The sequence below is a fragment of the Balaenoptera musculus genome, chromosome 19 (assembly GCF_009873245.2).
Source record: "Balaenoptera musculus isolate JJ_BM4_2016_0621 chromosome 19, mBalMus1.pri.v3, whole genome shotgun sequence".
NCBI classification, from domain to species: domain Eukaryota; kingdom Metazoa; phylum Chordata; class Mammalia; order Artiodactyla; family Balaenopteridae; genus Balaenoptera; species Balaenoptera musculus.
In genome coordinates this window covers 53,378,529-53,402,505 of record NC_045803.1, presented here as the reverse complement: position 1 = coordinate 53,402,505, position 23,977 = coordinate 53,378,529, and the positions used below count along the sequence as shown (strand labels likewise).

General features: G+C 51.4%; 1 protein-coding gene across 1 annotated transcript in view; it reads left to right on the top strand.

Moving 5' to 3' along the window:
• The window catches only part of PKD1L2 (polycystin 1 like 2), a gene marked incomplete at its 3' end in the record, with an annotated part of 83,763 nt that overhangs the window by 29,891 nt on the left and 29,895 nt on the right, over positions 1-23,977 (top strand). Inside the window, 15 exon segments of the mRNA XM_036832342.1 lie at positions 1,887-2,004; positions 3,853-3,919; positions 3,921-4,058; positions 5,912-6,032; positions 6,753-6,894; positions 8,036-8,212; positions 9,970-10,115; positions 10,804-11,000; positions 14,003-14,144; positions 16,381-16,505; positions 17,546-17,672; positions 18,364-18,439; positions 18,442-18,494; positions 21,167-21,389; positions 21,959-22,152. Coding sequence (XP_036688237.1) covers positions 1,887-2,004; positions 3,853-3,919; positions 3,921-4,058; positions 5,912-6,032; positions 6,753-6,894; positions 8,036-8,212; positions 9,970-10,115; positions 10,804-11,000; positions 14,003-14,144; positions 16,381-16,505; positions 17,546-17,672; positions 18,364-18,439; positions 18,442-18,494; positions 21,167-21,389; positions 21,959-22,152 — 2,046 coding nt within the window.

Below are 23,977 nucleotides of genomic sequence, written 5' to 3'. Positions count from 1 at the left end.
AATAATAAGTTATCTAGGATATGTAGATATCTCTCAGACATCTCGGAACTTAAACAGCACACTTCTTAAAAAAAAGATCAATGGGGGCTTCCCTGGTGGCGCAGTGGTTGAGAATCTGCCTGCTAATGCAGGGGACACGGGTTTGAGCCCTGGTCTGGGAAGATCCCACATGCCGCGGAGCAACTGAGCCCGTGAGCCACAACTACTGAGCCTGCGCGTCTGAAGCCTGTGCCCCGCAACGGGAGGGGCCGCGATAGTGAAAGGCCGGCGCACCGCGATGAAGAGCGGCCCCCGCACCGCGATGAACAGTGGCCCCCGCTTGCTGCAACTAGAGAAAGCCCTCGCACGAAACGAAGACCCAACACAGCCAAAGATAAATATATCAATAAATAAAGTAGCTATAAAAAAAAAAAAAAAAAGATCAATGGGTCAAAGGAAAAAAACACAAGGATATTTTAAAATATTTTAAGTGATAATGACAATACAACTTATCCAAATTTATGGGATACAGCTAAGGCAGTGCTCAGATGGAAATTCATGGCTTTTAATGCTTATATTAGAAAAAAGGCCCAGGTCTTTTGGTATTTATAGCAAGACCAAGTCTTTGACTCCTTGCTGTTGACATTGCTCATGCATGCATTTATTCAATAACAGGATTTATTGTGCCTCTACAATGTTCAAGGGTTGGTATTAGGGGCTGGGGAAACAATGGTGAATAAACAGATGTGGTCCCTGCCTTCATGAAGCTTAATGGGTGAGACTAACTAACAAATTAGCATATAATTAATAATTGTGATGCGTCTAACTAGAACCAATACAGCGCAGAGACAGCAACTAACAGAGGGTGGACTAGCAAATGTGATCGGACACGGGCTCCTGAGAGGCAACATTCAAGTGGGGACCTGGAGATAGGACAGTCAGCCATCCTGGAAAGCAGAACCAGAGCTGTCTACGTATGTAGATGAGAAGGCCCTGAGGCCTGTTGTTGGAGGCCGGGAGGATGCAGGAGATTGTAGAGATGGACAGAGGCCAAATCACATGGGGTCTCAGGTGCCAAGGCAAGGGGGTTGAGTTTTATTCTCAAACCGTAGAGACCCCTGGGGAGTGAGTTCTGCCACAGCCTCCTGTTATTCCCAGGACAAGCCCTCTGGGCCTGAGCTGTTTAACAGGTCTAACCGGAACTGATCCTGGAACACACCACATGCCTGCCAACCCCTTTCCTTGAATCCATGTGCTCTCCATTGTTGCCCCAGCTCGCCCTCACTCCTCCTCCTTCCCCGTCTCGATGGCCCTGGGGTCCTGTCCTCTGGGAAGCTTGCCCTGACACCAGCTGTCTGCTGTGTAGAGGTAATAGCTCGGCGCTGTCCTCTGCTCCAGATGCAAGAGGAAGCGCGTCACTCGTTTTTCTGATCTGATCCACAGCAGCCCCAGGAGTCAGACACTGTCAAACCCTTAGGGGGAACAGATGTTCTTAACCTACTTCCTCCCTCATCTATTATCACCATCCCCTGAGCCCTCTCTACTGCAGCAGTTAGCACTCTGAGTTTTAATTGTTGGTTTCCTTGTCTGTCACACTAGATATAAGGGGTCGGGGGTGGGGGTGGGGGGTGGGTCTCTATTCCTGTATCTCCAGGCCTCAAGCACAGGGCCTGGCCCAGAGCAGGCTCTGTTAATGCAGCTGAACGCGTGATGAACCCTGGGCACCCAGCCCGCACTCGGCCGAGTCACTTACCCAGTGATCCACCCCCTGCAGGCCAGGGGATCAGACAGGCCTGTCTCCACTCCATGCCTCACGCTGTGGCCACCCCTGGCACAGACTGCTCTGGGGCGCAAGGTGGGGTGCCAGCTGTGGAGGGCGTCTCACCAGCCAGCTGCTTTTTCTGCAGAGAGATAGAGGGGATGTGGAGCTGTGCGTGGAACCTGCTCAGTACTTGGATCCTTTCACAACAGTGACTCTGGGCTGGCCAGACAGTAACAAGGACTTTCGCTTCCAGTGGGCATGTGGTAGGTGACCTTAGAACTCTGAACCGTGCTATCTCACCACAGAGTGATGGACAGCGGTCAGCTTTTGCTGCTCTTTTTCTTAACCTTCACACCAGGATTACTCATGCTTGACATTTTGTGTGCCTTGTATGTGCCAGAGATTGTGAATTCCATGGAAATGGGAGGTGGGGGGAAGCAGTGGCAAACCACGATGGGGGTGGCCCTGAAGGCAGGCAACCAGGAGAGGCACTGTCTGTAGAGAATTTAGGAACAATAGTTAAACCCTAAAACTCAGCCTGCTTTTTTATTATCACCACAAACAACGTTAGTGGTAAAATACTCCTCCCCTCTTGGACTGAACCCGTCTTTTAACCTCCACGCTCTTGGTATGCCACTGAGAAGATAGTTTAGAAGGAGGAAGTGATGAGGCCTTTTCTGACAAACCAAGATGGTAGCACTAGCACTTATTTTTAAGAAATGGTTGCTCTCCTTTTTATAGGGATATATCCTAGCTATGCACACACTCTTTTAGAAATAAAATGAATGCCAGGGCTTCCCTGGTGGCGCAGTGGTTGAGAATCTGCCTGCTAATGCAGGGGACACGGGTTCGAGCCCTGGTCTGGGAGGATCCCACATGCCGCGGAGCGATTAGGCCCGTGAGCCACAAATACTGAGCCTGCGCGTCTGGAGCCTGTGCTCCGCAACAAGAGAGGCCACGATGGTGGGAGGCCCGCGCACCGCGATGAAGAGTGGCCCCCGCTTGCCGTAGCTGGAGGAAGCCCTCGCACAGAGACGAAGACCCAACACAGCCAAAAAATAAATAAATAAATAAATAATAATTAAAGGTGCTAATAATTAAAAAAAAAAATGAATGCCATTCATACTGTACATATTGCTTTTGTTACCCTTTTTTTTTCATTGAACAATATATCCCACATATTTTCATGTCTTGGAATCTTCTTCTCCATCTTGATTTTCATAATAACTGCATAATAGACTGTCAAGTTGCTGTATGATCATTTATTTACCAGTGCCCTCTTTTTGGACATTGAGGTTGTTTCAAATTATTTGCCCTTATAAACAATGCTGTAATGAACATCCTTACAGTTCAATCTTTATTTGCGACTGTGGTTACTTTCATAAACAATTCCCAGAAATGGAATAACTGGGTCAAAATCATGCAACATTTGAAGTCTTTTGATATTAACTGGTAAGTGCTCAGGACATCCTTCAGCATGTTAGTTCTTGTTATCTGAATTAATAGAGGATACAAATATAGGCTTTAGGTGATTGAGCTGATGACCTTGCCCAGGCATATCCTGTGAATGACTACACATAGGGGTAGTTGAGGTAGTGGATACACATTAATCAACAGAGTTGAAGGGCAAGGGACACAGAGACTTACTGAGTTGGTACAAAGCAGGAGATGACATGCAACCTCCCAGATAGAGATACAGCCTCCCAGGTTCCCAGTGTACCGCACAGAGACAAACAGCTGTGGACAATCACTTACACCAGGGACAAGAAGGTGCCTTCTCCCAGGCGGGGCTGTATATCCTCTGGGCGCCTCTCCTGCTCTGCGCTGGCCTGCTCACCAGTGCAAGTCACTGATGCAAAACAAGCCAACATATCCTGCAGGTTTGCTCAGAGTCTGGGTGAAGCGGGGGTCATTTCCCCAGAAACATTCTTCCGTGGCACCATTCCTTCAATCTGAAAGTAAAATTAAAAAAAAAAAAATCTCTATTTGGAACCAATTTTCTTATCCATGACCCATTTCTTCTAAAAACCCCAAACCAGAAGGTAGCCACACATGTGTCAAGTTCAAGGTTCCTGGATGGATCACAGTGTTGGCCCACCTCTCTCTCTCAGGGCACTGCTGGGCTCAGTGGAGTGACTGTGTTGAGAGGCAGCTGCTCCACACAGACCAGAGGGAGCTGGGTGCCACCGTCCTGCCTGCCGACGCCTGACTCTGCTGTTACCCTGCGCCTGGCAGTCTGGAGAGGCCGGGGGCTGGAGAACCTGGAGGAGCAGTGCCTCTATGTGTCTGCCCCCCTGGAACTCAGGCCGCGAGTCAGGTGGGAGCACAAGAGCAAACTCCTGCAGGGCTGCCATTTGGCCAACACGTACTGAGTGCCAGCTCTGGCTACACTGACTAAGGGGCAGGGCGTACAGTGGTGGGTAAAACCAGACCTAGTCTCAGTTCTCACTGGGGTTACTTGGTGATCAGCAGTGGTTCACACAAATGAATGGAAGGAGAGAGCGCGCCTCTATGACAACTTCCCCGACTCCGGGTCAGGGAAGGCTGCCCTCAGCAGAGATGTGAAGACAGAAGGGCAATTAACTTGGCCAGGAAAAGGGAGGGCGGGAGAGAGAACAGACAGTCAAGGGAGGGAGCATACAATAATCCGCAAGTGAAGGAGGCTGGTGTGGCTGGAGCATGGAGGAAGAGCAGGCAGGGCCTGGCTCCGGCAGGGCCTTGAGGGTTATGTCAGACACATGATTTCGGTCTTTATCCTAAGAGTTCTGGAAAGCCACCCAAGACTTTTAAGCAGGCTGGGAACATGATCACGTGTTGCTTCCAAACACTCTGGTAGCAGGGTGGAGAAGTGGCTGGGGCGGGGTCGGGGGACGGCGAGAGAGGACTCAGGGAGGTTGCTTAGGCACTTGCAGGAATCAAGGTGAGAGTTCAAGGTAGCGCGGCTATCAGTTGGGTCCCTGAAGGAAGCAGATGGCTCACTCAAATTGGGAACGGAGGGGAGTTGGATGAAGGGTCTATTTACAGACAAGGGCAGGTATAAGGGGATCAACCAGGGATGACAATGCAGGACTACAACAGGAGGAAGCCATTGTCCCTCGTAGGCCTGCAGGGGTAAGAGAAGGGGATGGCATCACTGGAACCCCCTTGGGAGCTGCAGCTGTGGGAGAGGTGTCCCTGGCATGAGCTGTGGCCTTGGCCAAAGGAACACGGCCTCTGCCAACTGCAGTCCATTTGGTAAGGAGCAGGGAAAGAGGTGAATAACTATCCCAACCTCTCTCCTCTCAATGCGCCCCATTGGCTGGGCCCATTGGCTGGTGTGGAGACTTGGTGATGCAGTCTATGGAGATCAGTCCCTGGCGCACAGAGCCACAGAGCTGATGGCAAGTGGGCTGCAGGGGCAAATGGAGAATGTCTGGCTCACTTGCACTAGGGTAGACGTGAAGACAGAAGTGGGGAGATTCGAGAGCTATTATAAAGCTCATACTGAAAGGACTGGGGATGGGTTGGACACAGCAGGAGTCAGTGATCTCTCACTGGCTCACGTGAGGGAATATGACGTTACACAGAAGGCCCAGGACTCAGGTCCAGACGTGTGGGCCCATGTTCCATCCCCCACTCAGGAGTTGTGTCACTGGGACTAATCACACAACTCTCTGAGCTCACTTTGCTCGTCTGTGATATGGGGATTCTGATAGGGTTGTGGTCAGCACTGGCTAAGCTAATAACAATGGGATGTGGCATGTGTGCTGTAAAATCACAGGATTCACTGATCATTATTAGCACTAGAAAGAATCATGGAAACTGACTGCTCTTATCCCCTCACTTTACAGGTGAGGAAACTGAGGCTCAGAGAGGTTAAGTGACTTGTGCGAAGCGGTCACTCACAAGTGGCAGGGGCGGGATTGGAGCCTAGGGTCCTCTCTCAGCCTCAAGCACTTTCCGTGTCGTTCTCCTGTGCAGTGAATGAAATGGGAATTCAGGCAGGAACGAATCGCTCCATCTTCGTGACCTGGTTTTGGTTGGGGCAGAAGTTGTTTTTATTCCATCTTTCTCTTGACAAAGCCATTTCCTACCTTCTCAAAGGACTTGAGAAGAACTGGACAAAAGACCAGGCGGGCGGCCACAACGTCTGAGGGAGCACCCCTGCTCCATTCTCTGTCTCCCTTTCAGCTGTGAGGAGAACTGCAGGCCAGTGAATGCCAGCAGGGACGTCATGCTCAAGGTCACCATGGGGGACAAGTCTGCAGCAACCGTGTTCAGCTGGTATTTAGATGACACCCCGCTGGAGAAGGTGAGGACACCAGCAGCCTCTCAAAAACAGAAACGTCTTCCCACTTTGATTGACCAGACCTGAGTCACATGCCCAGGACTGAGCTGGGGGTTGGTCAACTCCACTCAGAGCCCGAGGAGTAGGAGTCGGGGGCTGGGGAGCATTGGTCAGAAGACAGAACGGATGCAGCGGAGCAGAAACAATAGGGAAACATCGCAGCAGATGCTGTGGGTGCCCCAGCCCATCCTTACCAGGCTGATGCAGGCATCCCCCAGCTGCGATGGGGCGGCTGCTGGCCAATAACTGTGGGGTCTAACAGCCCAGCCCCCTGGGCTCTGAGTGAGACAACTTCTGTGGTGCAGCTTATGCGCCAGAGCTCCCCATGGGATCAGGCTGAATGAAGCTGGATGCCTCCCGAAACCACTTCTTTGCCTTGTTTCATTCTCCACCCCATTCGGCTTCCCTCCCTGCCCTCCTGGTTTTGCCTGGGAGCCCTCCCTCGTAAATGCTCTGCACACAAATCCTCGTCTCAGGCTCTGCTTCCAGGAAACCTGGCCAAGGACAAACACCCTAACACGGCTGGAGATGGGCTATTTGGGCTGACCTCAGGAAAGCAGGTGATACTGCCATCCATCCATTGGAGACAAATCCGAAAGGCCTCCCAGGGTCAGAAGCCACTGCCCTGCTGAGTCCTGTAGGCTGGCTGCAGCCTCAGGGGCCCTGGGCTGTGCTCTCTTTCAGGCCGAGCCCCTCCCGGTGGCCTGAAGACTCCAAGGATTCTGGCTGCATTCTTTCATCCTCCTTCAGAGCGACACCGCCACCCTGCTGCTGAACAGCTCCTTCCTGAGGACTCGCAGCCAGGCCACCGGAATCAGAGTCAGAGGTGGGAAGGCCTCCTTCAGTCTCTTGTCACGGATCCTGTCTCCTGCAGACAGTGAGCAAGACAAACCCAGCAGCGCTGAAACAGGGGACATCAGTGCAGGGTGGGGACCATACACAGGCTCCGGTGTGAATCCCACCACCGCCACCTTCTAACTGGAAGACTTCAGGCATCGGATTCAAGCTCTCTGTGTCTCAGTTTCCTCTCATGCAAACGGCACAACAGAAACACCCGCCTCTGAACTGTATGATGCAGGATGGATGACACACCACCAGTGGCAAAAGCAGATCGTCCTGGGGTGTGCAGCCTGCGCGTCCTGCCAGGCGATTCAGCGCTTCTCGCTTAAAACAAGCCCAGAGCAGCAGGAAAAGTAGACTCTCAAAAAGATAAATAATGGGGTGATTATTCTTTTTCAGATGCGTTCCTTTGATTCAGTATTTCTCAAAGTGACCCATAGACCACCCGCCCAGGATAACCTGGGGTACTCGTTTAACAAGCACACTCCTGGGTTCACCCCAAACCTTCTGAATTAAGTGTAGGCCAGGGAATTAATTTTAATTGATTAAAATTCTCTATGCCCAGCTCTTCCAGGTGTGCACTCCTTTTGAAAAACCAGGTGATTATAACAGGTGGTGTGGGGTATTGGCGCAGGTTAGCTGGGGGCTCTTCATGGTGCTATGGGAGCCCATGGTTTTGGGTGAGTTCTGCGTGTTTCCAGATCCTGGCTGTGGCCCGTCCTAACTCAGTCTCTTGAGCAAGTCTTGTTTCCCGATATACTCCCTCCTCACTAAAGCCCTGGGAGGAAGCTATTATTATTAGCCCCATTTTACAGACGAGAAACTGATTCTTAAAAAGGTCAAAGCCAAGGTCACATGGATAGTAAATGGCAGGACTGGGACTCTATCTCTGCCCAGTTTCTCAGAGTGAGACCCTGGAGCGCCCTGCATCAAGGGGGTGAGGGGGTGGGCCTGGGAGTTGTTAGATATGCAGATTTCTGGGCCCCACCCCAGAATCTAGAGGTCTGAGGCCCTGGAGAGAGGCCTGGGAACCTGCATGTTGAACAAGCTCCCAGGAGATCGTGAACCATGGCGGAGTTTGTGCGCCTCACACAGCCCCCCAAGCACCCTCTGTCTCCTCTCCCCAGCAGTGACCAGGTGCGCTTATGGGGAGGGCACCTACGTGATCAGCTCCCTGCCCCTCCCGGAGGTGCCCACCTGCACCACTGCCCCGGAGGAGGGCACTGTTCTGACAAGCTTCGCCATCTTCTGCAACGCTTCCGCCGCCCTGGGGCCCCTGGGGTACTGCTTCTGCCTGGAGTCAGGTACCGGCTCAGGACTAGCTCTCTGCTCAGCTCCTGGGCTCATCCTCTCCAAGAATAGGTGCCCGTCTCTCTCTGGGAGCTGCAAAGAATATGAACCATGTGTGAGACAGGTTTGCAGGATGACCCTGAAGCCCCGCCCCCAGGCACACGGACCCTGCCACACACCTCAGCAAGGTGAGAAGCAGTAACTCCCTATCTCCTCCGCAACTGTGGAGACCAAAACGACCTCAATTGTGGCATGAGGGACGTGGAACGGGCTAAATGGAGGAGGATATGCAAAAGTGTGACCACTTGGGGCCGCTACCAGGATACCACTCCTCAGTGCACGGTCGGAGTAGCCCCGACCCCTGGAGCTATTCAGGACAGGGATGGCCTGGTTCACAGAACCGTCTACGATGTTACTGACCCCACTTTGCGGGGGGCAGCCGGGAATGGGTGATGTCACAGAGCATGCTGAGCTGAGACGAGACCTGTTTGCACAGGTTTACAGGAGAGGACGGAGCATGCTAATGCCTCCCCATTGCAATGCCCCAGCCGGTGTCCTGTCACCACAACCCACACCCACGACAGCAGCAGGGCATCAGCAGGAGAGACGGGGCGAGCGCCCACGTTGCCTCTGCTCTTCTGGTTTGGGGGTGGTTGGTCCTTGGCGGGCCCATTTGAGTCCTTGTCTCCTCCCAATGGCCTTTGGCATCCTGTGACCCTCACAAGAGATCTGAAAATATGCTAGTCAGATTGGGACCTTCCTGCAAACCTAGGCTCCAGGAGTGTTGCAGGGGTGCTCCCCAGTGTCCGGCATTAAACACCACAAGGACATGAACTGAAACCCCTGACTAGGCGAAGGTGGAGGGGTCCCATCCTCAGACCCAAGGGAGTGTGGTTTTCATAGGGTGCCCGTCAGATGGACATGGAATGCAGGGCTATTCAGAGGGCCGTGACTGGGTCTGAGCCTGGAAGGGACCAATTCAAGGAAGGTAAGTAGATTTCATTTCAAACCTGCGTCCCCCTAAATGGAGACGCCAGGCTAGCTGCTCCAGTAAGGGGCAGGGAAGTGTGACCATATAAAAATGAATTGTCAATTACAATTCAAGAACGTCGTGATTGTCCGCACACTACAATGAAGTGATTCCAATGATAGGCGGGTCCCCTTTAAGGATACTAAGGATATTCATTCATTCATTCACCCTTACAGCAGACATATTGAATGTCAGGCTCCGTTCTAGGTCCTAGATATACAGCAGTGAACAAAAGAGAGGAAGTCTCTGACCTCACTGTATTTATAATTAGTGGTAGAGATAGCTGGTAAACAAAGACACAGGACAGGGGCGCTGTTTTAGATAGAGCAGCCTGGGAAGGCCTTTGTACAGGAAGTGACATTTGAGGGAGTTTGGATATGTCTTGAACCAATTGTTAAGATCTTCTTTTCCTCCTCCTCCTCTTTCTCCTTCTTTTTGTAATTTGGTTTACCACCTTGAATTTTTCTAAAAAGCCTGTAAATGGGGGATTCTTTTTCTGAAAACTTTCATGGATTTTAGTAAAATTCTTCCAAAGTCACAGCAGCATGTGATTACTTAGAGAGGACAGTGAATCGGCATAAATGGCCATCTTCTCCCAGGAAGTATGGAGTCCACAAGTGCCTGCCATGACTTCACGATCTGTGGCTTCTGTGTCCTTGTCATCAGGCTCTACCTTGGTGGGGTTACAGTCTCCCTGGGGCCTGGAGATGCCCCCTTAATTGTCCAATGTCTATTTGCCAGGTTCCTGTCTACACTGTGGCCCTGAACCTGCCCTTCCATCAGTTTACCTGCCACTTGGAACAGAAAACAATGACTTCATGCTGACAGTGGTCATTTCTGTCTGCAATCACGTGGGTGACAGACAGCAGACCCAGGCAGCAGTTAAGGTGGGTGGCAGCCACTGTTTCTCTACTAAGACAACTTCTTGACTTGTCTAAAACTCAACAAAAGGATGGTCGGGTTGAAGGGAGCCGAGCGTATGACCAGATGAGTGGTTGATTCATTCATTCCTTCAACATGTATTTACAGAGCACCTACTATGTGCCCGGTCCTGGGGATACAGCCGTGGACAAAACAGATGTGGTCTCTACCTTTGTAGATCTTACGACTAGTGGCCAGTATAGGGGAAGGGCCTGGTGGACTTGGGGTGGGGGACCTGAGGGAGATGGGGGCACAAGGATCCAGAGATGAGTTAGGCCAAGTGCCTTCAGAGTCCAGAGGAAGGAGGACCAAGATCAGCCAACAGGTCTATAAGGCAGAGGCTGGATAAAGTCTCAAGTGAATTTCAAGGGTCAGAAGCGTGGTGGAGTGGAAGGGCCTGAGAGCACGATGAGGAGGGCAGTGAGGGGAGAAGTAATGACCTGCCTGAGACTTGCTTTTGGTGGCCGTTGGCTGCTGGCACAAGTGGGTCCACTGCCCTCCAGCCTCGGGAGAGCCTCCATGCCAGGCGCCAAGCCGTCCAGCCCGGCTCTGCTTTACCACTTGCAGGCCAGGAACTTCAGGCTCCAGGTTCTGGAACAAAAACCTATGGGCTGAGATCCTCCTGCTCTGAGCACGTCTCTGGTCTCCCGTTAGGAGGGACGTGGAGGCACCCGTGTGGAGGACGAGGCATTTCAGGCCGCAGTGCGGGACAATGTCACCGCCACTCTGCAGGGCGGGCATGGCCCTGAGCAGCTCTTCCAGCTGGCCAGGTCTGTGTCATCCGTGCTGGACCAGCAGTGCCAGGGGCCGGGCTCTGGGCAGCCGCTGAGAGTGGACGCCAGACAGAAGGTGCTCCCGATGGACTCCTTTGTCCCTTTGCTGGGGCCCTGGGGTCTGTATGCAGCCATTCGGGGTGGGCAGTGGGGTCCACGGATCTGTGGAGAAGTCTTTGGTGTCTCCCGAGCTGTTGATGTCACCTCCCTCTTCTGGTCCTTTCGGTGAGTGACATAGGATGAAGGAAGCCTGCTTTCTCTGCTCAGGCTCACGGAGCCACAGGTTTCCAGGGCAGGAGGGAATTTAGAGGGTACCACTCCAGTCTCTTCCTACTAAAGAGGATGAAACCGAGGCCCAGAGGAGAAAAGGGACCCCATCTTGGTCATACGGTTAATGGTTTGATGTTGTCCCAGCTCTGTCATTTACCATCTCTATTGTCACAGGCCTGAATCTCTCTAAGCCTCAGTTTCCCCACCTGGAAAACAGGGACAATAATAGTATTTTCCTCATAAGGTTGTGGTGAATGTTAAGAATTACATTCACTGTAGCTGTGGGTCAAATCATATGAAATTGCCAACATTCAACCAGTTTTAATCCACAAAAATGGCCATTCCATGTGTTAAAACCTAGCATTAGAAACAACTCTGGCAAAAGGTATGATTACTTCCTCTCCCAGTGTGTGCTCCCAGGCATGCTACCTGTGTCACCCCACACAGCATCACACCTGCTGGGCACGGAGGACAGAAGACAGGCTCCTCTGGTTCCTGAAGGGTTTGCCTGAAAGTCCTCAGCACGGTGCAGAGAATGTGAGCAGCTTTCCCGGGTCCACATTTCCAGTAGGTGGTGAAGACAGGAGCAAACCCAGGTTCGCTCTTCCCCCGTCCACTTCCAGCCCTCTCACCGCAGCCCCTTCCTTCACCTAGTTCCCCCACTCCCACCTCCCACCCCCCACACCCCACCTGGCTCTCATTCACCCTGAGCATGACTTACAGCAAACTTCCCTTTGGATGCCCTGGGATCCTAAGCACACAGACTGCACAGCCCGACGCAAGGTCTTCTCATGAAACACCAGAGTCCTGTCGGGAGACAGATGTCAAGCTCTAACTGGGCAATGGAGAAGATTTTAAGACGGGCTCTGTTGAGAAAACTGGAGGTAAGGTTTCAGCAACAAACGAGAGAGAACACAGGACCCCAGGGGCTCACCCTGAAGTGACCAGCATCCTCAAGGGGCAGCTACGCGTGGAGGGGGCTCCCTGATAGGAGCGGTGGCTTTGAAGGATGAGGCAGGCAACCCCGGCAGGGAGGGCGCCAGGAGCAAAGCTTCCAGCTCTCTCTCCTCCTGCCCTCTCATCTCCCGCTGAGTGAATCCATGGGCCAGAGGCTCAGCAGCCAGTGACATCTCCATGAACGCAGCCTCCAGGATGGTGACCAAGGATGGGGAAGAGCTGCAGAGGCAAACATGAGATTATCCATTACCTGACTTTCCTTCCAGAACGTTCTGACAGGAGTGCCCTCATAGACAGGGCTATTCTTTCCTCCATCCAAGCCGCGCCCTGAATGGAAGCCTGCCTGCACCCTGAGCTGTTGGCAGACGTGCTCAAACTCTGCAGCTGCTGTGAACGACTGCTAGACGGTTAGAAGAGTGAGTTGTGAGTAGCAAGCAGGACGGGAGGGTAAGAGGGATTACTCACCTCTATCTGTGTTCTTCCAGATTGTTGCCGTGAGCCATGTCTGGCCATGTACATTTAAATTAAAATGAATTTTAATGAAATAAAGTTAAAAATTCAGTTCTCTGGTTGCACTAGCCACATTTCAAGGGCTTAATATGTAGTCACATTTGGCAAGTGGCTATGTTACTGGACAAAACAGGGACAGAACATTTCTATAAACGCAGAAAGTTCGATGGGGTGGTGTTAAAATTATTTTCTTAGGTTTTTCTCTGCCTCAGCCAAAGCCAGCCCCTCTCATTAGGGCTTTGCGGCTTTTCCCCGGAAGCCCCAGGAGGTCTGGCTTAAGGCTGGAGTTGGGGGATGGCTGGAGGGGTCCTTGTCCCCATTGCCCCAAAGGCACACAGGGACCCAAGTCTGCGAAAAGACCTCCCATCCATACTGGGCCAACAAAGTAATCCAATTTCGGAATTTCATGCCATTTTAGTCACAGTGAGACCCTGAGACACCATTTGTTTTTAAATAATGCCAGATTTTACAGATTTTTTTTTTTGGCCGTGCCATGTGGCACATGGGATTTTAGTTCCCTGACCAGGGATCAAACTCAGGCCTTTGGCAGTGAGAGTGCGGAGTCCTAACCGCTGGACCGCCAGGGAATTTCCCAGATATTACAGATTTGATTTCCAGATTTGGAGAAAGCTTGAGACATCCTGTATTAGTTTCCTCCTGCTGCTATAACAAATAACCATTAACTTTATGACTTAAAACAACACAAATTTATTATCTTACATTTCTGGAGGTCAGAAGTTTGAAATGAGTCTCACTGGGCTAAAGCCAAAGCGGTGGCGGGGCTGTGAACTGTCTGGAGGCTCTAGAGGAGAATCCACCCATTGGCTTTTCCAGCTTCTAGAAGCTGCTCACATTCCCTGCTCCATTTTCAACACCAGCATCTTCAAATCCCGACCCCTCTCCCTCTGTCCCTCTCTCCCCATCTCCATCTCCCTCTCCCTCTCCACCACCTCTGCCTCCATCATCACATCTTCTCTGACTCTGACCCTCCTACCTCCCTCTACTAAAGGCCCCTGTGATTACATTGGTCCCAACTCGTTAATACAGGATACTCTCCCCATTTCAGAATCCTTAACTTAATCAAATCTCCAAAGCGATTCTGCCGAAGTGCCTTTTGTCATGTGAGTAACATATCCATAGATTTCAGGGATTAGGATGTAGCTATCTTTGGGAGGCTATGATTCTGCCCACCACACATCCTAGGAGACAAGAAGAGGTCTACCGGCTTTGGAAAACCCCACAGGAGCCTGGTCACCTTCTCAGACGCCAAATCTTTCTGAAACAGCTTCATCAAGCCACTGGAATTACATTTCCTCTCCCCACTTTCCTATGTCTATGCCAAGGTCAGAGAGCGTATCCTCTCTGTCTGCGGGGTCACTGCCTGCAGTCAACGCCACCTTGGGGGACATGCAGAAGGTGCAGGAGCTGGCCGAGGTACTGACAGAGGCGACCCGCCGCAGTGAGGAGCTCACACCCTTGGCCCAGGTGAGTAGTTCCCACCCGCTGAGCCAGGCAATAGGACGTGCACCTCTGCGGTGGGTGGCTGACAACAGACCCCAACCCAGGTCACAGGTCCCTCAGTCACAGGGCCCCCAAGACTTCTGCCTTCTTGTTTCCAAGGTTCCCACATGGGCGATGCCAAGGGAGGGAAGGTGCCCCTCTCACAGCCCTGTGTCTCCCGCTGCTTGTGATGGCCTGTGTGCTCACACACCTCACTCCCCCGCCAGCCGGTGCACACCTGAATCTAACTAATCATTGGGTGGTCAAGGGTGTGTCCAGATGCTGCTGCTGACCCGACCATGGCCCCCACTTGAGTGCACTGCGATGTCCAGCTGCCAGCTCTTGCCTTTCTTTGCCTGGGGGCCTTCTCTGACCTCCCCTCCAGAGTCCACTCTGCCTGCCCACATGGCAGGTTGGACATGTCAGGGGTTCAATGCCGTTCTCAGTGACTAATGGGCTGGGGTACAGATACCCCGGCTCCCCCGCTCCTCTTGGTGGAGACCTCCCAAGTAGGACTGAGCCCCAGGTAAGTGGCTTGATCACACCCCCTGGACTGGCTTCCTACCCTTCCCTGTCTCACTTCCCCATTCTGCTTCCAGTGTTTCCTGGGATTATCTCCAAATAAATGACTGGTTGTCAAATTCTTGCCTTAGGGCCTGCTTCTTGGAGAACTCAAATTGAATCACCACTTTCCCAACACTGTGGCAGCCAAATGTCAATAAAGAAGCCATAAGCAGTAAAGGGGAGAGCTGTCTTGGCTCTGCCCCACCCACTCTGTCAGGAGGTTGTCCCCCTCACGTTCCTGGTCCTGGAGCCTGCTATGCTGACCTTTATTTCTGGGACCCTGATCACCCTAATATCATACTTTCCACTTCACTTACACATCCATTTGCTCATGCATCCCTTCTATGCACATACATCTATACACGTACATATACATCCGTCTCTCCACCCTTCCACTCATTTATCCATGCATTAATTTTTTCATTCATTCAACAAGTGCTCCCCAGATGCCTAGTATGTGCCAGGTACTATGCAACTCATTGAAAATTCATCAGCAAATCACATAGACGTGGCCTCTGCCTTCATGGCACTTTTAGACAACTGGGCCTGCCAGTTACTAAACCATTTCACAAATACATATATAATTACAAAATTGGAATAAGTGCTATGTCCATCCATCCATCCAGCCAGCCAGCCAGCTAGCCAGCCAGCTAGCTATCTCCAGTCAGTGAATGTTTACTGAATGCCTACTATGTGCTGGGCATTGTGCAAGGCACTCTGGGAAAGATCCAGAGATGCATGAGGCTAGTGTCCTGAAAGAACTTAGCACGTGATAGGGAAGGAACACCTGGCCTCAAGTCAGCGACACAGGCAACTTGTGTGATGGGCCCAGCCCAGATTTTCCCTGGCTTGAGCCCCCACCTTGCACAAAACCACATACGCACACTCATTCATGCTCAGATACTTATACTCCCACACCCTCAAACCACATTCACTCAGACACACATTCACACACTTACACTCACACATACCCACTTACACTCACATATACACACACTCAAATACTTACGTTCACACACAGCCCCCTCAATACACACATAAACACTCACATTCACGCACGTACAGTCACACACCCGTCAGACGTAACACATACACGCACGCACATCTGTGCACTGATAGGAACTCTGCACAAACGTCCAGCCCTCCTGCCCCTCACGCCTGCCTTGGCTTCAGCGAGGCCACATCTTCACCCAAGGGTTTGGGTTGCATGGGGAGTGGAGTCTGAGCCCGGGTGACCCCGTGCGATGGCTCTGCCTGTGACTTTCCATTTCCCCACGAATAAGACCTGGGCTGTGGGCAGATGTCAGGGTCCAATGGAGCAGCACGGACAGGGGCATGGTGAGCCCTGCCGTGACCCCGGCGCCTCCCCTTATCAGTGCGTGGCCTCCACAAGTCATCACTCTCTCTGTGTCTCTGTCTCCCCGTCTGCCAAACAGGGGTTGTAAAGCACCTGCTGGCAGAGGCTGGAGTCTTCTAAGTGCTTACTCTTGGCTCCCTACAGCGCCTGGTGCCCAGTAAAGGTCCTTCCATCATGGTCTCCGCCTTGCTCCTCTGCCCTCTCCCCGTCCCTGCCAAAGGGCACACAAGCCTGGCGGCAGTAACCAGAGGTGGTATACGGACACCAGTCCACAGCAGTGTCCCCTGCTTCCTTTTCCAGACAGCCATAGTGTCCCAGCTGCTGGGAGCTGTGGGGCACATGCAGGCCGCCGTCCTGCCGGGGGGACTGCCCGGGGGCCTTCCAGCCACGCTGGCCGCCCCCTCCATCTCCATGTACACCAACAGGTAACTGGCTATACTGTGGTATCCCCTGACCTGGCTCATGCCACATCCACATCCCAAGACCCTGTGACAGGCAGAGCCCAGGAGACCTGCCTGGCAGTGGGGGAGTGATGGGACCTAAAGTGGAAAGGGCTTTTCACCAAGAGAAGGTCCCCGTGTTGGGTGTCTGTGCAGCACAGGAAGGGAGGTGGTGAGTGCTATGCTAGTGTCAGAGCCACGCATGTGTCCCGAGAGACGGGTCACGGTGGGCTGTGCAGGTGAGGGGGCAGAATGAAGTGGACTAGCCCACTTTTAACCTCATCCGGAGTGTGTCTGGCAAGCCTGCTGCTCCGTGGACCTGTGGGGATTCCAGAGGCACTTGCCTTGGGAGTTTGTCCGTGGAGCTCCTGCCTACCTCTCACTGAGCCCTCCTGCAGTACCTGGGGATGGCCTCCCCCTTCCATCCCTCCCCCTGACAGTCGTGGGCTGGACGACGCTGCAGGCACGCTGAGAGCCCCGGCACCGAGCATCCTCCCTTGGTTCCTCCTGCCAGGGCTGCACTCCTGGATCCCAGGGGCAGTTTCCCAAAGCAGCATCCTGATCAGCACCAGGAACCGAAACCAGATCCCCAGGCTACTCAGATGCGACGAGGTCAAAGGCCAGTAAAGATGGTTTTATGGGAGCCCATGACATCAGAGGTCAAGTAGGTAGGGGAGGTAAGTCTGGAGAAATGTCTACAGCCAAGCTCATTTACTCATTCAACAAAATATGTACTGACCACCATCACGAGCCAGGCGCTGTTCTAGGCACTGGGGTGCCACAGTAGGCAAAGCTGGCCACAGCCCTGTCCTCATGGAGCTGCCAGCCCAGAGTGGAAACATTGGCTGCCTTTTATGCTGCTCCTACTGATGCAAATATTCAGAACTATCTACAGGGATCACAAAAGAGCCGCCCACTCTGATGCTAAAGCCGGGATCCCTGTAGAGCAAGAGGTGGGCAGGTCTTCCTCTGACTCTGACCTTCTCCCCTCTCTCCCGGCACCTCTGTTCTCACCTTGTGGAAAGAATACAGCCACGGAGTTAGCGAGGCTCCCCTGTGCACGTTGCTGCTGCCAGCTCTGCGGCCTTCACCCTGCCCGCTGCCCCCTCCCTTGGCTCCATGGAGGACGGTAGAGTGCCTGTGGACATAAGGGTAACAATGGAAGGAACCTCCTTGGGAACAGCCCTTTAGAGTTTGTAAAGCACCTGCACATATATTTGCTCATTTATGTTGATAACAACCCTGTCAATTATGGAATTATTATGCCCATTTTACAGGTGAGGTTCAGTGACTTGCCTGAGACCACAAGCAAAGTGGCAGAGCTGGGGCTCAGACCCAGGCCTCTGACTCCCCAATCCATCCTCTTTCCACTGTGTTGTGGAATTTCTCCAGCAGCCCTGGTTTAATTAGTCATTGGAAATTAAGCTCTTCAGACTTTGTTCCATAGCTAGGAAACAGTAAACTCAGGGCTCTTTCCATTCCCAAATTAGGGCACATCTGACTCTCTGCTCCTTGAGCCTCAGAGAAAGCAGACAAACTTCTTTCTCTTAGAGACTTGCTGGCTTTGCAGGAAGAAAGGCTCAGACTGTTTATAGCCCAGTAACTGCTCGGCTGTAACAAGTCCGATTGGGTCTCTAGGCCCAGCTTTCTGAAGCCACAACCCTGAAAGGGAGACACATACCAGGACAGACAGCAGCAGCTAAAGGCGGGGCCCTCCCAGTCACCCCACAGGGCAAGAGCCACTTGTCCATCCCATCTTAGGAAACCTCATCCTTCCCACAGGGACCTAGTCACCTTCCGGCCTTTGGGGCCCTTGGCTGACACTCTTTGCTCCTGGTTTCAGATGATGAGTTTCCCAGAGAACCCACTCCCAGCCTGAAGTCACTTCGACGTCAGCGGAACTGCTGGTGGCCTCTCTCTGCCAGCCCTGGTGGGCAGCTCATCCCGGTGAAGAATCTGTCGGAGAATATCGAGGTGGACTTGGGGCGCTCTCAGAAGTCAGGAAGTGCTTCTGTCTTCTTTTTCAACTTGGTCAGGACCAAAAGTTGGTCGGTTATGGAAAAAAAGAAAGATTAAAGAAGAGAATCATTAAAAATGATCTTCACCCTCCCTTAAGCGTTGTATTTTAACGTAAAACTATAAATGTACGTCATTATCAATCTTAAGGTGTACAACTGAAAGTTTCTTTAAATCTGTTGATTGGAATTTTAATCGTCTTCACTACATAAATCATCCCCTGAACATAGTTAGATTTTCTTTAAAGTGAATAAAAAATGTAGGCACACTGGTACAATACGAGTTCAGATTCTTTTGAGATTTTAATGACTTTTTTCCCAATCTTCTACAGTTTTCTCATCAGTGACTAATTCAATAACAATTTGTCCCCACTCATCTTTGAGTCTTCTCAAAGCCTTCAACTTAAGTTTTTATGCAAATAGTTCTTTTACACTCCTACTTTGTCAACTTATCACTCTATGAGAGCTATCATCAAAATGGACCCTTACGATCACCAGTACAATGGACGTTAGCAAGTGTGGGATCAGACACAACTGTCTATTGTTGAGCATACAGCCTGACAGGTAGGAGGGGCTGCCAGAATTACTAGAGAGGAGATGTCGTAGGTTGTGTTCCCTGGAAGCCGGCACTGAGAAGGTGTTCGTGGTGCAAGATGCTTGCTAGAGATCAACGCCTGTGGAGAGTGAAGAAAGAAAACAGGATTGGACAGAAGTCAGACTACAATCCAGACTCCACAAAGGCTCAGTCAACCCAGAGGGGGCTCTGCAGCAAGTAGCAGCCACCAGGGCTCTAGCAATCGTGTTTGCTATCTTCTGTATGTTATGATGTTTTGATATCTTAAAAATCTTGCTGGCGGGGAGAGACTGCCCCTCCCAGGGCCGGCCAGCTCTCAGAGAGAGCAAGGGCTCTGCTAGGGCACACCTTTCATGTGAAAACCAACCAGTCCTGAGTCTATACCCCAACCACCCCCTTTATCTCACTCACTCACCAGGCCAATATTCAAGCTCTGCCCCAAATCATCCCAGGGCCACAGGTACCAACTAGAGACCAGCCTTATAGCCAAAGTCTGCTGGAATTATTCAGACTGGCCAATCCTAAGCTGTTTTCTATGCCCTGTCTTGCCTTTCCTGTGGAAACCCCAGTAAAGCTGTGGACTAGGCTTTCCCCCTTGCCTGCTTCTGCATCCTGACCGAGTGCTTCCCCTGTGGCCCTGCGTGGCATGGCAGGTCCTCCGCTCCTAGGAAATATAAGTAATGAATTCTTCAGGGCAGACCCTGAAGGAGCTGAGAGCTGGAGCCTGTCTGATGACCATACTCCCTGTGACTGGGTAGGAGGTCCTTCCTGGAAGGAAGAGCTGGGTGGCATATTCCTGTGTCTACCGTAGAGGGCCACCAGGAGCAAATAAAAAGTGCATGGTGGGCATTAATCAGTCTGTTTTTAAAAGGGGATGGAGGGCATCAGTTAATCTGGAGAGCTGATTAAATGGAGAGTGGTTGTGAGAAATTCTAACGTAAGAGTAAAAGCAGAGGAATAGCAGCAACTAATTGTTGAGCGCTATTGTGTATCTGGCACTTGACTCAGTATTTTGTATATGATAACATTTTGAATAATCACCGTGAGTCTATGTATTCTACTGATGACAAGAAACTGAGGCTCAGGAATTCCCTGGCAGTCCCGTGGTTAGGACTCCGTGTTTTCACCGCTGAGGGCTTGGGTTCGATCCCTGGTCGGGGAACTAAGATCCCATAAGCCGCGCAGTGAGGCCAAAAAAAAAAGAAAAGAAACTGATGCTCAAAGTGGTCTGTTAATTGGTCAGAGGTCCCAGAGTTAATATAGGGCAGAGCCAAGATCAAAGAGAGATCTCTGTGCCTCTGCGGCCTGTGCTCCTAACTTAATCTTACTTGTTCCACTCTTTGATCAACACCACCACTAGTTCATATGCCACCTTTGTGCAAACTAGAAAGATGCACCCTTGTGCACTTTCTGTGCAGATGCAGCCCCAAGCTGGGGTGAACAGCTTGATGAGCACAGGCTGAATAAAGGTCCCCAAGCTATCCACATCCTCATCCCTGAGCCATGAAAATGTCACCTGACATAGCAAAAGGGGACTTTGCAGATGTGATTCAAGTTAAACATCCTGAAATATAGAGATGATCCTGGGTTATCTGGGTGAGCCCAGTGTCATCAAGAGGTCCTTATAAGAGGCAGGCGGAGGGGGAGTTGACTCCAGAAAAGAAAAAGGTGATTTGATGACAGAAGCAAGAGGTTGGGTGATGCAAGGAGGGGCCATGAGCCAAAGGACTGCAGGCACCTCCAGAAGCTGGAATACGCAAAGAAGTGGATTCTGCCCTGGAGCCTCCAGAAGGAACTAGCCCTGCCAACTGCAGGGCTGCAAAACCTGTGAGACTGGTTTTGGGCTTCTGGCATCCAGAACTGTAAGAGAATAAATTTGTGTTGTTTTAAGCCACCCGGTTTGTGGTCATTTGTCACGGCAGCCCCTGGAAACTAGTGGAAAGAGCAGAGCACAGGGTGGATTTCAGGTCCCCAGGGGCTCACCCTGCCCAGCAGCCCTGACGCTCACTGGCATTCCCGTCCTGGCACACCCTTGATTTGACTGTTTCTGATGACAGATCCTGCTGCCTCGGCTTTCAGAAAGACACAGTGAGCCAACTGTGTTGAACCTGACCAGACCTGAAGCTCTGTGGGTGAACCTGGCTTCAGGGGGCGTGGCTTTGGGGATCCAGCTGCACTGCAGACCTGACATCCCACTCGTGCTCAGCCTGGGCTACGGCTAGCACCCCAACGAGACCAGCTACAACGCCCAAGCTCACCTCCTGCCAAAGGCTGCTCCAGGTAGTCCCAGCACTGAGCCAGTTTCTTGAGCTGCTTCCTGGCAGATGTGACCAGCTTAAAACTTGAGAATCAGGGCCATAGGGAAAAAGAAAAAAAAGAGAAAAAACACTTGTTACATTCAGTGCGTATTTTTGTTGGTGGTATTATTACTATTATTAGGTGATATTAGGTGAACACTTATTATATGCCCTGAAGAAGCTGACAAGCACCCACAGAACTGAACTCATTACAATCCTCATAATAGCCCTTGGGGATGAAGATGAATGAAATTTCTACTTTTCAGATAAAAACAGAGAGGTTAAGTAACTGGTCCAAAGTCACACAGCCAAGAAGGGACAGAGTCAGAATTTGAGCCCTGGTCAGTCTGACTTGGCAGCCGTGCTCAGCACCCTGACTTGGGAGTGCCTCTTCTTCCATGCTCCTGGTCTCAGGAGGAGAGGGTACTCCTAGGACATTGGGGCGGCCATCAGGATCGGATTCCCTGCCAAGGCATCTTGGTGCCCCTCTCCCATCATGTTAGTCCAGTTTCCATGAGGCTTCAGACTGACCCGGATCCCCCCTTCCTGCAGATGGGCTGTCCACATGGATCCTGAGCCCAGAGGACCTGCATTTTGGAGAAGGCATCTACTACCTGACTGTGATCCCCCAGTCTGACCTGAAGCCGGCCCCCGGCAGGGACTTCACAGTTCGCATCACCACCTTCCTGTCCCATTGTGTGTTCTGGGATGGGGTCCAGGGGACTTGGGACAACTCCGGGTGCCAGGTAAGGAAAGGGAAGCAAAGAAGAAGGTGGTAGAGCTGAGACTCAAACCCAGGTCTGTCCCCAGAGCACAAGCTCTAAGCGACGTGAGGCACTGCTTCTCCAGAGCTCACAGAGCCCTTGGAGGCATGTGGCCCTACTAATTGCAATCAAATCCCTGTCTCAGGGCAGTTCAGCTCTGCCTCCAAGGAGCCAAGCCCATGACACTGTCCTGGTGACAGACATTGGCTCTGAGGCCATCAGAAGCCATCTCTGAGGTATCAGTGTCCCCCTTCCTTCTTCCATGCCTTTGCATATGCTGCTGTCTCCCCCAGGACACCCTTCTTCCCTACCCCGCCTGAAAAACTCCCATTCACCCTTCGATCTCCCAATCCAATGCCACCTTCTTTGCGTGGCAGATGTTTGCAGTCTCCCTCTGTTGCACTTCCATACCCTCCCCAAGAACAGCCACCTCCACATCTAGTTGAAATTTGTCACACACCTGTCTCCATCCCCTACACCATATACCTTCTTTCATTCATTCTACAAATATTCACCAGGTGCCAGGCCAACTGATAGGGATACAATGATGAGAAAAACCAGTGAGCTTTCAGTCTAGCAGAGGACACAGACAAGAAGCAAATGGCACATATGTCCAATGACAACAGTCATAAGTAGTGTAAGAAGCCAGGTCCCAGCAGAGCCACAGAAGGGGACTTAAAGCCAAGCTCCTTCCGGGTTTGTTTCTGCTGCATCTTTGGCTTCCTTGTCAACTCCTGCTTCCAGCTGTCACACACAGGGAGCCCCCCCCAAAGTGCCAAGAAGAGACGAAGGCACGTTGAGATGTCCAAGAGACAGTGGGTCCCCCACACCTGAAGCACAGGTCTTTGTACCTCGTGAACGAGACCCTGGGTGTGCTGCAACCTTTTAGAGTCCTTGCTACCAAAAGCTTGTCCGATCCCCACGTTGCTGGCAGAATACCCGCTGCAGGCTGCCTTCCGAGGCCGGGGGCTCAGAACAGGATGGTGCAGGGGCTGGCGGCCCGGCTCTGCCATCAAACAGACTTGGGTCCAATCCCACGTCATCAGTACTTGCAAGGTGACCTTGGACAAGGCACCCCACCTCTCTGAGCTTTCCCATCTGCAAATGGGGATAAAGGATGGCTGCCACTTACCACAGGGTGGGACCTAGACGAGGTTAGGGGTATAAAGTACTTAATGTGGTGCCTGGCACATAGTAGGTGCTCCACAGATTAAAGTGATTGCTGTGTTAGACACTCTGAGCATAGAGGAGACAAAACTATATAAAATGGAAATCAAGGAAAACAATGGACATAGGATTCTGCATGTAGTTGGGTTGAGGGGGAGCATGGGGACAGATTGGGGGAGGACCACTTAGCTAAACGTAACTTATTGGAAAGTTCCTAGCTTTTGAGTGGAGTCCTGGGTTCCCAGGTGCTTATTATGTTATTAAGAATATACAGCTACTAATGCACACGTACACGAATGTGGGGTGTACAAAAGAATGTGGGAGTTGTGTTATAGTGCCAAAATTATATTAACCCAATATTGTGTACCTGATGCTCATTATAGATATAGATGTTGATAGAGATATAGATGCTGATACAGATATAGATGCTGATACAGACATACAGAGATCATTGAGGAATCATAAATAAGTGAATGGGGAAAAAAATAAGTAAATGGGATCACCAAGTTTGGATGGAAAAACACCACTGTATTCTCAAAATAACTAAAGAAAGTTCCAAATCTGTAAACTGCAGACCTTATCGGGGTGGGTAAATGCAGAATTATTGCAAGGGGTTTGAGAACTGCATTCTTATTTATAC